General features: G+C 34.7%; 1 protein-coding gene across 2 annotated transcripts in view; it reads left to right on the forward strand.

The window, feature by feature from the left end:
- Positions 1-13,869, forward strand: part of CCDC170 (coiled-coil domain containing 170) — a 121,503-nt gene that overhangs the window by 15,839 nt on the left and 91,795 nt on the right. For both annotated transcript variants that reach the window (XM_051997956.1, XM_051997955.1), the window contains exons 2-3: positions 6,397-6,531; positions 8,667-8,923. In XM_051997956.1, coding sequence (XP_051853916.1) covers positions 6,397-6,531; positions 8,667-8,923 — 392 coding nt within the window. The remainder of the gene's footprint in view (positions 1-6,396; positions 6,532-8,666; positions 8,924-13,869) is intronic.

Genomic DNA, 13,869 nt, shown 5'->3' on the forward strand with positions numbered 1-13,869 from the left:
GCAGGATTGAACAGGATGGAAGCAGAATCTTCGCAACTGCCTTCTCCCTCGTCTACTGCCAAAGAGTGACTCTGGCTATTCTTACTCCACCTCCTAGTCCACCTACAATCCTCTGTATACACTAATCATTGAGCCAGCATGAATAGTGGAAAGGACAATTTTCTAAGCATATCCCCAGAGAGTATTGTCCAATTGGTAGTTAGCCTCAAGTGCTCGGCAGTCCTGACCTCAGTGCTTCAACTCAATAGTTTCAGCCCTCTACAATAAGGGAAATATGTTTTGGAAATAGGTGGGAGGTGGCTTGGAGACCTACTTCTAAGAAAGATAAGCTCATTTATTAGAGCCCATGGTTCTAGGAGCAGAGTCTTTCCTGTGGAGGAGGAAGAGAGTAGAGATAGCATGTCTGTATATCCCACCTTAGTTTGTCTCCTGAATTCCAGTAATCTATCTCCAGCTGCTAGACATTACAAACTGGGTGTTCCTTAGACTTCTCAAATTCCACATGTCTAAAACAGAACTTATAGTCTTTCTCTCCAAACTTGCCACTTTTACAAACTTGCCTATTTCTATTAAAATTATTGTAATTCTTCTAGTCACTCAAGTTTTCAACCATGACATTTTCCTTGACTGCTTATTCTCAAGCTCCACAGATTTCTAATTAGCCATCAAATCTTGTTTCTAGCTCTATAACATAATATCTCTTATATCTATTCTCTTTTCTCTACTCAGAAGGCCACTACACAATTAGATCATATTATCTCTTGTCTAGACTGTTCCAATAGCCTCTTCATTGATCTGAAACTTGCTTAATTGCAATCCATCCTTAACACAGTTTCAACTTTTCCCAAAGTGTGAATCTAACCAAATTATTCCTACTCAATAAACTCAAACAGCTCCCTGCTCTCTTTAGTTTCAAATATAAAGTAAATTTGGTTTGTTAAGGCTCTTCTCATGACCAAATATAAACTCTCTTTGGCATTTAAAGAAATGTGTCCTTACTCTACCTTTCTCACCTTGTACTCTCCTTATACTCTTGGTCTAACTTGTGACACTTCTTTCTTTCCTCATACATTCTATTTCCCGCTTCTGTGACTAGACAGTGGCTGTCTTCCCAAGCTGGAAGGTACTTTTTTTTTAAATACCTCACTAACTTTTAGATTCCTGTTTCCTTAAAAACTTAAAAAATTCCCAAATAAACTCTGACTTCAGGTCTGGCTCTCTGGACTTTCTGTTTGGCCATTGAAGTCTCCTCACCCTGGAAGTTCACTTTATCCTGGAATTTCTCTCATTGAAAATAATTATCATGCTCTATGTGGCCATTTCCTTTTGTTAGGGAGGTTTTTCTCAGAACTTCCATTTTAAGGAGAGCACCTAGACCAGTCATAGTGACATTTTTATTCCTCACCAGTTTCTACTCCCAGCTCTCAGACTTTCAATTCTGTCATGCCCTCAAGATCCCACGTTTCAATTTCCTTTTATATATTGTTTTCCTCTATTAAAATGTAAGTCCTTTGAAGATAGTGACTATTTTTCCTTTCTGATTGTATTTGTATTCCTAGTGCTCAGTATGATGCTTGGTTACTACAAGTGCTTAATAAATGTTTGATTTGATTTGAAAAAAAATCAGCCCATATGCCAGTTCTCCATGATGCGTTCCCTCCAGGTTTCTAGTGAGAGCTGCCCATACATCTTACATTCATTTTATATGTACTTATATAGGAACAAATTCTACCCATTATTAAAGAGCTTACTTTCTACTCATATGGAAAGAAGGGGTTACTTCTGATTTGTATTGCACAATTTGTACTACTGCTCATTTAGATGCTGAATTAATAACTTTAACTAATGATGATGATGAAATTTAAGATAGTAGGAAAATGGTTACTCTTTTTTATCTCTAAGAAGTTAAGCTTCTAAGGAAATATTTGTGGTCTTAAAGAAAAAAAATTTCCCAATGGATTTTGGGAAAAACAAATTATGCAAAAAATTCCAACAACCTACTGTTTTGAATCACTCACAAGAGATCTGCAAATGTGGGACCCATTTTGGAAAATGTAGCCATAGAAGTTAGGATAGGAATAAAAAAAAATTCCTTTTTGCCATTGAGAGAGATACTGGGAAGGAGGAAGGATGTGATTATTTTGCTGAAGTCGGTTAAATGTTATGTATTTTTTGTGCAAGGTTACATACTTACTGCCCTCTTTGAATGTCTTCTGAATGACAAAGGTAAATAACTACAAAGCTCATTGAAAGATTTGTTTTGGGGGCTTTGTATATTGAAACATAGTGGCCATAACAACTGTCACTGGTAAGTTTGAGGGCTGTCAAGTGACTTTTATTTTAATTACTCCCAGGTAGAAGTTTCAGCAGCTGAATGACCATGCTATTGCAAAGTGGATTTTACTGCTATTTACTCTAAATATTTTGTGGATGATTTAAGAAATCACACCTTATCAGACTACTTTCAGATCCAGAAAAAATAAATTATCTTCTGATGGAGCATCTTTTTTTTTTTTTTTAAATTGGATAGTATTTTATTTTTCCAAATACATGCAAAGATAGTTTTCAACATTCATCTTTTCAAAACTTTGTCTTCCAAACTTTTTTCCTTCCTTCTTCCCTCTCCCTTTCCAAAAGACAGCAAGCAATCTAATATAGGTTAAAAATGTGCAATTCTTCCAAACATATTTCCATATTTGTCATACTGCACAAAACACATCAAAAGGGGGAAAACATGAAAAAAAAAAAAGCAAACAAACAACAGCAGGAAAAGGTAAAAATACTATGCTTTAATCCACATTCAGTCTTTATAGTTCTTTCTCTGAATGTGTATGGTACTTTCCATTGTAAGTCTATTGGAATTGCCTTGAATCACCTCCTTGAAAAGAGCCATATCCTGATAGAACATCTTTCATAAAAGATCCACTATACAGAAAACTTGATGGATATAGTTTTAAGTGCCTAGACAGAGATTCTTGATAAAAGCAAGAGTTAGAGGAGACCTAATCCAGAATGCTTTGTACTTTATAGGGACTTAATAAATACCAATTCAATAGAATAGCAGTGAATAGGTTATATAATAGGATAGTAAAAGATGACAGGTAATTCATTGTTCTTGAGACAACCTTTGATTCTAAGTCAGCCACTTGGTCACTTTGATGATAGGAAAAATATTTTATGCAGTAGTCAGAAAAATGAGTATGTGACTTTTTTTTTAGTTTTTACATTATAAAAATTAAATTTCCTATAACAATACTATAGCTCCTTTGGCTTCCACTTTCCTATTCCCTCCTTTCTTCCCCACTCCAAGCTGTTTTCAGCCTAGGCTGAGATTATATTAAACATTTTAAGTCCAGTGGAGTGAGACTCTTAATGTATTATGCATACCACAAGGTTTTGTGCTATTAATCTTATGGCAATATTCTATACTGAACCTTATTGTTTATGGACAACATTGTTATCCTACAAAGAAGTAGTGTTTTTACATGTATACTTTTTTTTCCTGTCCTATCATTTCATTTTATGTTGAACATAGCATAATTTTAATGATATTAACAATAATATTTTTTGATTAGCAATCATGGTTAAAGTGATGGGTTCAAATACCAATTTTCACATAATACTTACCTGTATGACTTTGGTAAAGTCTCTTAGGTTATCTGGGCCTCAGTTTACTTATCTGGAAAATGGGGAAGTAAGACTAGATGGTTTCTGAGATCCCTTTTAGCTCTGCACTATCAATTCTTAATCTTTTTTCATGTCATCGACCCTTTTGCAGTTTGGTGAAGTCTACAGATACCTTCTTAGAATAATATTTTGAAATATTTGGAGAAAATGCTAATACATTTTTTTTTTTCCCTGATCAAGGTTCACAGATCCTTTGAAATATATCTGTGCGGACACAAGCTTAGAGTTATGATCCTATTATGTAGATAGTGTGGTGAGTTACAAAGGAAGAGTAGGATTGATCCTTGTCTTGTAGTAATTAGTCAAATACTAGAAGCTTCATTTCCTGACTTCTGGCATTTTCACTTGCTACCCACCATGTTTGGAACTCTCTCCCCTGTCATATTCACATACTAACTTTCCTGATATTCTTTGTCTCAAGATAAAATCCTACCTTCTACAAGAAGCCTTTCATTATCCTTCTTAATGCAAGTATCTTCTGTTGATTTTCTCCAATTAACTTGTATATGCATATTATCTTCCTCTTTAGCTCCTTTAAAAAAGGGATGTCTTTCCTTTTCTTGTATCCCTTATGCTTAGCACATTGCCTGACACATAGTATATGCTTAATAAATGCTTGTTCCTTGACTTGTGGGGGAGCTGGACCCTGTGGGAAGAAGTAGTTACTTCCCTTTTCTACCATGAATTGTGATATGGATCAGAAAAGATAATAAAATAACGGCATTATTTGTTAATCAATGAGGAATGAGTTTAGATAAGTTATCAATATCCTTTGAGATTTGGTCTCAGGCCAAATCCTCTTTGAAAAGGGAATTAGGAATGGAAACTAATGGAATGTCACTTCACTTCTTCTATTGCAGTCAAGAGACCTGCTCCATGTGAAATGGCATTTCTCTTTTTATTTTCCCTAACACATTTGGGAAACCTGTCCTAATGAATTGATATTTCTCTGCTTCCCCAGAAGGCATTGGAAGGGAGTAGACCATGCAAGAGAATGTTTTGTAGTTGTATTCATATAGTGCTCAAATGTTGGTCAGTAGGTGAACTCCTGGATATTTTATATATTCTGTTAATTGTTTTGGATGGAATTTCATTTTTCTCTCTCTTAATTCATTTTGTTTAAGACTTGAACATTTCATGTCCCTGTTACCTGTCCTCTTCTTTTTGTAATTTCATGAATTGGACTAGGAAGAAGTCAATTGATTAGAGGGATAAAATTGTACACTTAGGTTAAAAAATTAACTTTGTAAGTACAAGACAGGAGAGGCATAGTTCATGTTTAAAAAATCAGGTATTTTAGTTGGTCAAAAGCTCAACATAAGTTAACAGTGAGATGTGGCAACTAGTGATAATAATTAGCATTCTCTTAGGCTTTATTGAAAGGTAGAGTGAGTGAGTTGATAGATCCATTGTGCTTTATCCTATTCATTTTGATCAGTGTGCATTTCAGGGACTGGACTACCACATTTTAGCAAGGACCTTGAGAAAGCTAGCAAATTTCCAGAAAAGGGTAAATAGGATAGTGAGGAACTAAAAATTATGGCATAGGGGCATTGGTTGATTCAAATGGGGATAATTAGCTTGGAGAAGACTCAGGGGCTACATTCCTGACTTCTGGTATTTGAAAAGTTGTTTCATAAAAGAGGAAATAGACTGTTCTGTTTGATCCAACTGGTTAGACCCATGAATAATAGGCAGAGAGATACTTAGGCTTTTTATAGGGGGGAAAAATATAACAAAGTAACAGAACTCCCAAAATGAAATGCTTTAAGAATGCTTGTTTGGTAGGGATATCATAAATGGGATTCTTCAAGTATAAGTTAAATTGAATCAATTTTTAGGTTCCCTTTTACTCAATAATTCTGCAGCCAACATAAGAGCAGATGACTTTTGGCTGATCTATTCTGGAAATCTTTAGCAATGTTTTAAAGGACATAAGCAGCATGGTTAGGAAGAGTGAAGTCAAGTTTAGGGGAATGATCTATATGAAGCTTATTTATTGGTAGCAGATAAGAATGTGAACAGATTTAATAATAATAATAGTTCACATTTATCTCAAAACAATAAGCATTGATTGCACTATGTGCCATGAATTGTGCTAAAATACAGGAAATTCAAATATAAGCAACTAATTTTGGGAGTAGCATTCCTGTCCTATAGGGGACTCCCTAGTAAGGAATTTAGATTGGCTCCTCTGCAATTGATAATTTTAAAGATCTATTTAGATCACTAAGAGGTTAACTGTCTTGCTCAGGATCATCCTGCCAATATATGTGGAGGTAAGTTTTAAATCCATGTTTTTTTGACTCCAAGACTGACTATCAGTTTTACCATTCTATCTCTCAATGTTTGCTCTTTTTTCGAAGCATTTTACATTCTTTATCTAGTTTTTTGATTTGCTTGACTAATATAAAAAGCATGAGACATAATAATAATGAAATAAGATTTTGTTTGGCAGTGAGGGAATCAAAAAAGGATGTAAGAAATTATGTTGAAACAATGCCCTAAAAGATATAGCTAAACATTTTCATTTGATTTGAAAAGCCATTAAGATCTATTTTAGCTTTTATAAAATGGGAATGACAGAATTTGAACAGCATATGACTTAACATATTTGGGATATAAAGAATATTTGAATTTTTATTTGGCATTGACTTCCTGAGGAGGAAAATATTGTCTGGCACACACTTCTTTGTTTTATTTTTTTAGGCCGAGACTTTGCAGGATCATCTTTTGGATGTCCCTGTTACCCGTGAGCAATTAAACCACTATCGTAAAGCTGCAGAAAATGCCCGCAGTGAACTTGCTGCATCTCTGGTCAAATTCGAATGTGTTCAGTCTGAGGTAAGGTTTCTCTTTTTCATTTTTCATTTAATTGTGCTGACTCAATTCTTGATAATAGCAATTAACTCTACATGCTTTTTTGGAAGTATCCTCTTCTTTCCTCTATTGCAAAAGAGAAATAAAGAATAACAGGACAGTAGGCAGCAGATACTATTATTTATGACTTGGTGAGAGAAAATGCCATAGTGCCATTTCCTACCACATAGCTAAAGCCAGCCTGCCTACCAGCCTGCCTACTCCCAACATTGTGATCGCAATGAAGCATTCTTTAGGAACTAGATGATCTGTGTATCTCAAAGCATAAAACTTTTGCCTAATAACACAAGTCCTGGCTCAACTCTAGAGAGAATTAAGGGTACTATTTGGGCATTAGTTAGTCCTCTCTTCTTATGTCATTGCGAGACAGAGTTCAGAAGATAGAAAAAGAATCCACAGCATTTGCCACATCCAAAATGAGAATAGAAATAATGGCTAATGCTTCGAGAATTTCAGTCTTTCTACAGATATCTTCTTTTGGTCTGAGCTGACCTGTAATCTTAGAAGTTCACTCCTGATTTCTTTTACTTAAGGATTCCAAATCAATTGGGCTCTTGAAAAAATTCTGGAGAGGGACCCTTCTTAAATGCCTAGAATCCATGATTACATGTTGGAATCCACTTATCCCCTGGAAATTCAGGCCTCCTGACTCAAGTTTGAAGTGAGTCATAGCATAGAAATAATGTATCAGAGATTAGGAGCTGGAAGAAATCTTTTGATTCCCTAATTTATTCAGATGAGGAAACAAAGGTCTGAAAAAATTAAAAGTAAATTGTCTAATCTTATATAACTAATGAGGTGGCAGTCCCAGGATTTTAACCCAAATCCCATTTCCAAATCCTGTAGTTTTTCTCTTGTTATCATACTTCACAAATTCTAAAAGAGTTTCAGTTTTTTCTGAAACTATTTCTCTATATAAGCACCAGGAACACTTTCAATACTACTACTACTACTACTACCTAACATTTATATAGTGTTTACCATGTTCTAAGTGTGCTAAATGTTCCACAGTTATTATCTCATTTAATCCTCACAACAACCATGCTATTATTTCCCCCATTTTATAGCTGATATGTTGTTGTTGGATCACTTTCAAACCTTATTTGGGGTTTTCTTAGTAAAGATAATAGAGTAGATAACCATTACTATCACCAGTGACTTGGCCAGGGTCACACAGCTAGTAAGGTTGTGATATCAGATTTGAATTTGATTAACCTCATTTCAGGCCCAATATTCTATCCACAGTATTACCTAGCTAACCTTCCAGTTCATATGAATGATCTCAGGATAATTTATTGTGACTACGAGGTTGCTAGGTGATTAAATTAATGGGAATATGGCTAATGAAGTTGTAGCTCAGGTAGTTGAAAAGAGACAAACTAGAGAGGTTCAAAAAGCCCTTTATATATATGGATGTGTATGTGTGTATGTGTGTGTGTGTGTGTGTGTGTGTGTGTGTGTATGTATAGTGGAATCAAGGCTTCACTAGGACATTGTGTTCAGAATCCTATTGGATTAGATTTTCATAGTATTGTAAAATTTATTCTTAATATACACTTTATAGAGACTTTCCTTTGATTCTGTTTTTTAGAGCCTGTGTTATTTTCTCTTTCTTATTTACACTTTAAAAAAACCCCAGAAGATAAACAAGGAGATGGTATTTACATGGTGAACAGTTGATTGATTGTGTGTATGTGTGTGTAGATATTTATATTTAAGAAATCACTAACAATGTGAATTCTTCATTTCCCATTTCTTTTTAAAAAGCAATATGTAGCAATTTTAACCATGCAACACAGATTTTGAAAATGGATACATAATTGCAAAATATGTCTGTTTTTTGAGAGAGAATAAAATCTAGTCAAAGAAATTGCTTAAATGCTCTTAGGAGTAGCTGAATAAATAACATTGTTTGGATATCATTTTTCCCCTTGGTATTTCATATTCAGATAAAGAAGATGATTTAGTGCAAAAGGGCAATCAGTGATAGGAGAGAATAATGTAAACATGGGTAAAATGATGATACTCCAATACTTGTTTCTTACATTCGGTTGGCTAAGTTCCTCAATTTCTTCTGTTTCACTTTGTTTCTTGGTTAGCTTCTGGATCTCCGGTCTAAGATGTTTTCTAAAGAAGTCTCATGTCAAGAGTTGAAGGCTGAAATGGAGAGTTATAAAGAAAACAATGCAAGACAGTCCTCTCTTCTCATGTCATTGCGAGACAGAGTTCAGGAGATAGAGAAAGAATCCACAGCACTTGCCACGTCCAAAATCAGAACAGAAAAAACGGCTAATGCTGCAACCCAGGAGAACCAGGAACTGAAGAAGAAAATCACAGACTTAGAAACTAAATTAAAGTAAGCAAGTGAAAATAAAATGTCATGTCATTTGATATTGTCACCAGACTATAGGCTAAAGGGACAAAAGCAATTTGATAGACATCTCATCTTTTTTATGATCTTGTAATTCAATTTTCAAAAGTCTTTTGAATTTTAATATTTTTATAATCCTGTAAAAATGTTTACAAATCCTTTCTTTCTACATGCCAACAATAATCTCAATAAATACAATATTCTTCAGTATTCATTCAGAATGAACACTGAATTAAATATCAGATCTACATTTTGGAACTTCTGCTTGGACCAATTATTTAAATTGTTGGGTCAAATATATGGGTAGAAGACAATTCATTTATGAACCCTTTCAGAGAGATGTGTCATGACTCAGGATTCTCTGGTATACTTCTTAAAGCTTCCTGATATCTCAGAGAAAGAAGACTGGATTTAGAGTAAAGAGAATTAGGTTATGGACATATTTTTGTCACTAAAACAATCTTAGTCAAATCAAGTAATTCCCCAAATGCCTTAGTTTCTTTCCCAATAAAACTTGTCTTTTTATTTCTAGTGCCTAACAGTGTGTGGCATAAAGGAGGCAATTAATAAATGTTTGTTGGTTGATATATAGGGATAATAATTCTTGGACTACACACCTTCTAAACATTAAAAGTATAGAATAATTGTCAGTTATAATTACCATTTTCCTTTTTTTTTCTTTCTTTTTTCTTTTCTTTTTTTCCCCCTGAGGCAATTGAGATTAAGTGACTTGCTTAGGGTCATAGAGCTAGAACTACCATTTTTCTAATAATGGGGTGCACTCATAATTTTGAATCTGTTTGAATGAGCAGGTCTCATTCAACCCCATTGAATTCTGGCAAAAGCTAGAAACTGATCTTGAATGGAATTTGTGATTGTCCTGTAAAGCAGGTGAGGTAGCTAAATGAGGATTGAAACATTAAAAAAAAAAACCCCAAACCAAAACATTCTCTCCCCTAAATTGTAATAAAGACTTTTTGAGGTCAGTAGGTGGTAAAGTAGGTAGAGATCTGCACTTGGAGTTAGGAAGACAGGAGTTTAAATTTGGTCTGAGACCCTCCAAATATAACTTTGTGCAAATCACTTAATCTCTGTTTCCTCATTTATAAAATGGGAGTAGTGATAGCACCTGCCTTTAGGGTTGTGAGAATGAAGTAAGATTGGTATGTGTAAAATAGTTTTAAAACCCAAAGTGCTAGCCAGTATTATTTTCAGTAAATTAACAATAGTGTTTGTAAAATCCCTTTTTTGGGAGATGAAAGTAAAACTGAGGTCATAAGATGCCAAGTATAGGGAGGGGATCAAAGCCTGAAAAAGGTTGAGGCTGGCCACTTAGATAATTTCCCATGCAAAAAGTAGAAGGGGAAAGGCAAAGAATTAAATCTTCTAGGAGTAATTACTTGAGAAATGGCTCTCTATCTTAATCAGCTTTGTTTCAGATCCTTCCTTTTATTAAAAATATGCAGATGGCTCAATCCTTTTCTAGGCTCTCATCCTCACCCTGTGTAGTTCTTAGGTACTTTTCTGAGAGTTGAACATAGAGTGTTTTGGGGGGTCTATCTTGAGGCCCAAAGAATGTAGTCCCCCCCGAAAAAAACAAAGTCCAAACAAAAAACCCAATCAAACAAACCAAAACCCCAAAACAGCTGGATGAGTCATAGCAAAACTGATCTTTTATTGTTCTACATTTTTCTAAATAGGAATATGATATGCTTTTGAGGGCATGTAATTATATGCTTTTTTCATATAGAGCATAGTAAAAGAGTTTGTAAGAAAAATAAACACGGTAAGGAGGGAAAGCAATTGTAATGAGTTCATCTTACTATTAAATTCTTCTCAATAACCTTTTTAGAGTATTAGAAATGGCTTTGCTATTTCAGAAAGCTCATCTGAAATTCTGAAATGAAAACTCAATATTGGAATGTAAGTTTATGTGAACTTGAAGGATTTTGTTTGGCTAGCCCATCTTTATGCTTCTTGAATACTAGAAGTCGATTGAAACTGGTCTATGTCCTCCCATTTCCAAGGATTAAACTTGATTGTTCTCTTTGTAACCAGAAGGAAACATTCCTTTCAGTAAGGAAGTGACCCAAGATGACTTTTCTTCTCAAGACATGGGATTATTGAGCTCTTCTTTTCATTGGCCCCATGCCTGGAATGTTCTCCACTCTCATCTCTCCTTCTTCTGTCTTCCTTGAATCAGCTCCAATCCCACTTTCTACAAGAGACCTTTCCTAGCTCCTCACTTTGGCATTTATACTTCCATTTTTTACTGTATGGCTCTTGTGTATATAACTAGTTGTTGCCTGTTGTCACCCTCCCATTGTAATGTGAGCTCCTTGAGGGCCAAGGGACAATATTTTTTTTCCTTTTTCTGTGTCATTGGCAACTAATAGAGTGTCTGGTACATAGTGTTTTGTAAGTACTTATTAATTGATTCAATGATGAAGCATTTATTATGCACTTATTAGGTACCAACTATTCAGCTAAGCATGATACAACCCCAAATACAATCAAGAAACACAGTCTTTGCAGTTAAGGAGCTTGCATTATGATTGGGAAAAATATATAAAGGGTACTGGAAGGGAGAGTAGGTTGGCTCCATGGTATATAGCCAGGCAAAAAAAAGGACAATTATTTGAACTGGGCCCCAGCAAGATTAAAGACTATAGATTTCAGCACCTGAAAATGGTTTTTAAATGAACACAAAATGATTTACAAGTCAAAACATTTCCCCTTTTGGTTGTTGTCTTAAAACCTTGCTTTCCATGTATTTAATGGGAAAGAGGTATGATTTTTCTGTAAAGAAAATTCTTTCTCCTAATGTTGATCTATAACTGTCCTGAAATTTATACTCTTAGAGTCTGTCTCTAGTGTTTTGAATTTAAATGACTTACCTAGATCATATAGCCATAGCTTGTTTAAAATTTTTTTTGATAACTATTTTTTAAATTTTGAACTTAAATTCAAAAAGAAAAAAATAAATCTAGCCATATTTCAATATCACTGGTTTCCTTTTAAATCCTTTGTAGCTTTTTATAATATTGTATCATTTTATTCATTTAAGAATATTATTCTGAGAAGGGGTTCATGGGCCTCCATAGGCCCTAGACTGCCCAAGAAAGTACATGACACAAAAAAGATAAAAGAATCTCTGGGTTAGAACAAAGAGAAGTTCTTAAACTGTGGTTCCTGAACTTCTCATGTAAAAATTTATCAGATGAAAAGAGGTCTCCAGTGAAAAAAGCAGAAGCTCTGCTCTAAGATCTCCCTACTTACTGATGAGTTTTCCATTTCAATTGGGAATGCTGGGCAATAAATCAGGGATTAGTTAGTTGTCCTCAAACTAACAGAGAGCTCAGGAGTTTCCCAGTTTTCAAACTCTACGTCTATAACAGTTTCTTGTGCAGATGAGAGATGGGGAAAGCACAGAGACAATGTCAAGCACAGTAGGTGAGCTAATTTGTAGATCTACTCAGTTCTATTCCTGATGCTTTTATATTTATATTATTCACATGGGAGATATATTCTCCATAGGCTATATCATGCCATTAGTGGGCACACACAAGCACATATATAGAACACAAGTGAATAGATAACATACATTGAGGGCATATATCCAGGGAACATACATGAAGGGATACATGGACGGCACAGACTTATGGAACTGTCTAGGATAACTAACCTATTTGATGCTGCAGAGATGCTGACATCCTCTGGTGATCACACTGTTCTGTTATCTGATGGCTATTAAGTCTCCTTCTGTCAGCTAGACATCTCCTCTAGTCTTATAGTTATTAGTCTTTTTTCTGTTACTATCTGCTGTGCTATTTCTCTGGGCCATTGTGAAGAACAGATTTGTTGTAAAGCTCTCTGATCACCTTAAAGTGCTATATGTTATGATTAGGATTATTATTCAGTTCATCAGTGCCATCTCTTAGGGGTTTGGCACCCATCAAATAAAGAGTAGTGACTAGAAAAGTCTCTCCCTGACAAAAACAAGCTAATACAGATCTTTAGTCCATAATTGAAGTTATGCACTGGTGAATTTAGCTAAGGGCAGCCAAAAAAAAAAAAAAATCGGCCAACAAATTCTTGGTTAAAATAGTGTGTTTAAATTATCTGTGTTTAGGTCTGATTCAAAATCTATAGTCCCAGACAATTATATAATTTAGGGTTAGAAATTTATTGCAACTTCCTTTAAGTCCCTTATTGTGATCCAGTTTTCCACAATCCAGATCAGGGATTATGCTTCCTTGTTTCCCCACATGCAACATTCCATAGGGTTAGATACAGATTGGAGGTACTTGGAAGCCCACTTTGCACTTGTGGTCTTCTTGTATATGAATATAAATGAAGTTGAGCAAGAACAAAAATTAAATGTCTTCCATGCTATAATCTTATACTTTTATCTTTACTATATATTTCTCTTAGCTTGTTTGTTGTTTAGTTGTTTCAGTCAGTTGGGAGAAATAACTCCATTGGACTTGGGAGGAGTGAAGTTAAGTCTTTAATTATACAACTGCAGAGGTAGGTATCCTATTGAATAGGACCCCTTTGAATCAATACTTGTGCTTTTTTTATACTTGAAACGAATGTCCCTTCCTTGATGTTCCATTGGTTGAATACTATCCTATTTGAAGAGTCTAATTCCCCCACATGAGTCATTACATCTGACCCCTTCTCCATCTCTAATTATATCTCAAATAGAATATTTCTTATTCTAAATCGCCACCCTTGATTACATTTTTCTTTTTCAAATTGAAATTCCTCATCCCTGATTACATTTTCCTTTTATTATTCATTTATTTCCTAGTTCCATGTCTTAGTTTTCATTTCTTGGGTTTCAATTTTATTTTTCTAATTTGTTTCTTCCATATTTCTCTAATTCATTTTTCATAACTGTGGAAATTAAACCCCCCTACCCAATT

This window comes from Antechinus flavipes, chromosome 4, assembly GCF_016432865.1.
Source record: "Antechinus flavipes isolate AdamAnt ecotype Samford, QLD, Australia chromosome 4, AdamAnt_v2, whole genome shotgun sequence".
Classification (NCBI taxonomy): Eukaryota; Metazoa; Chordata; class Mammalia; order Dasyuromorphia; family Dasyuridae; genus Antechinus; species Antechinus flavipes.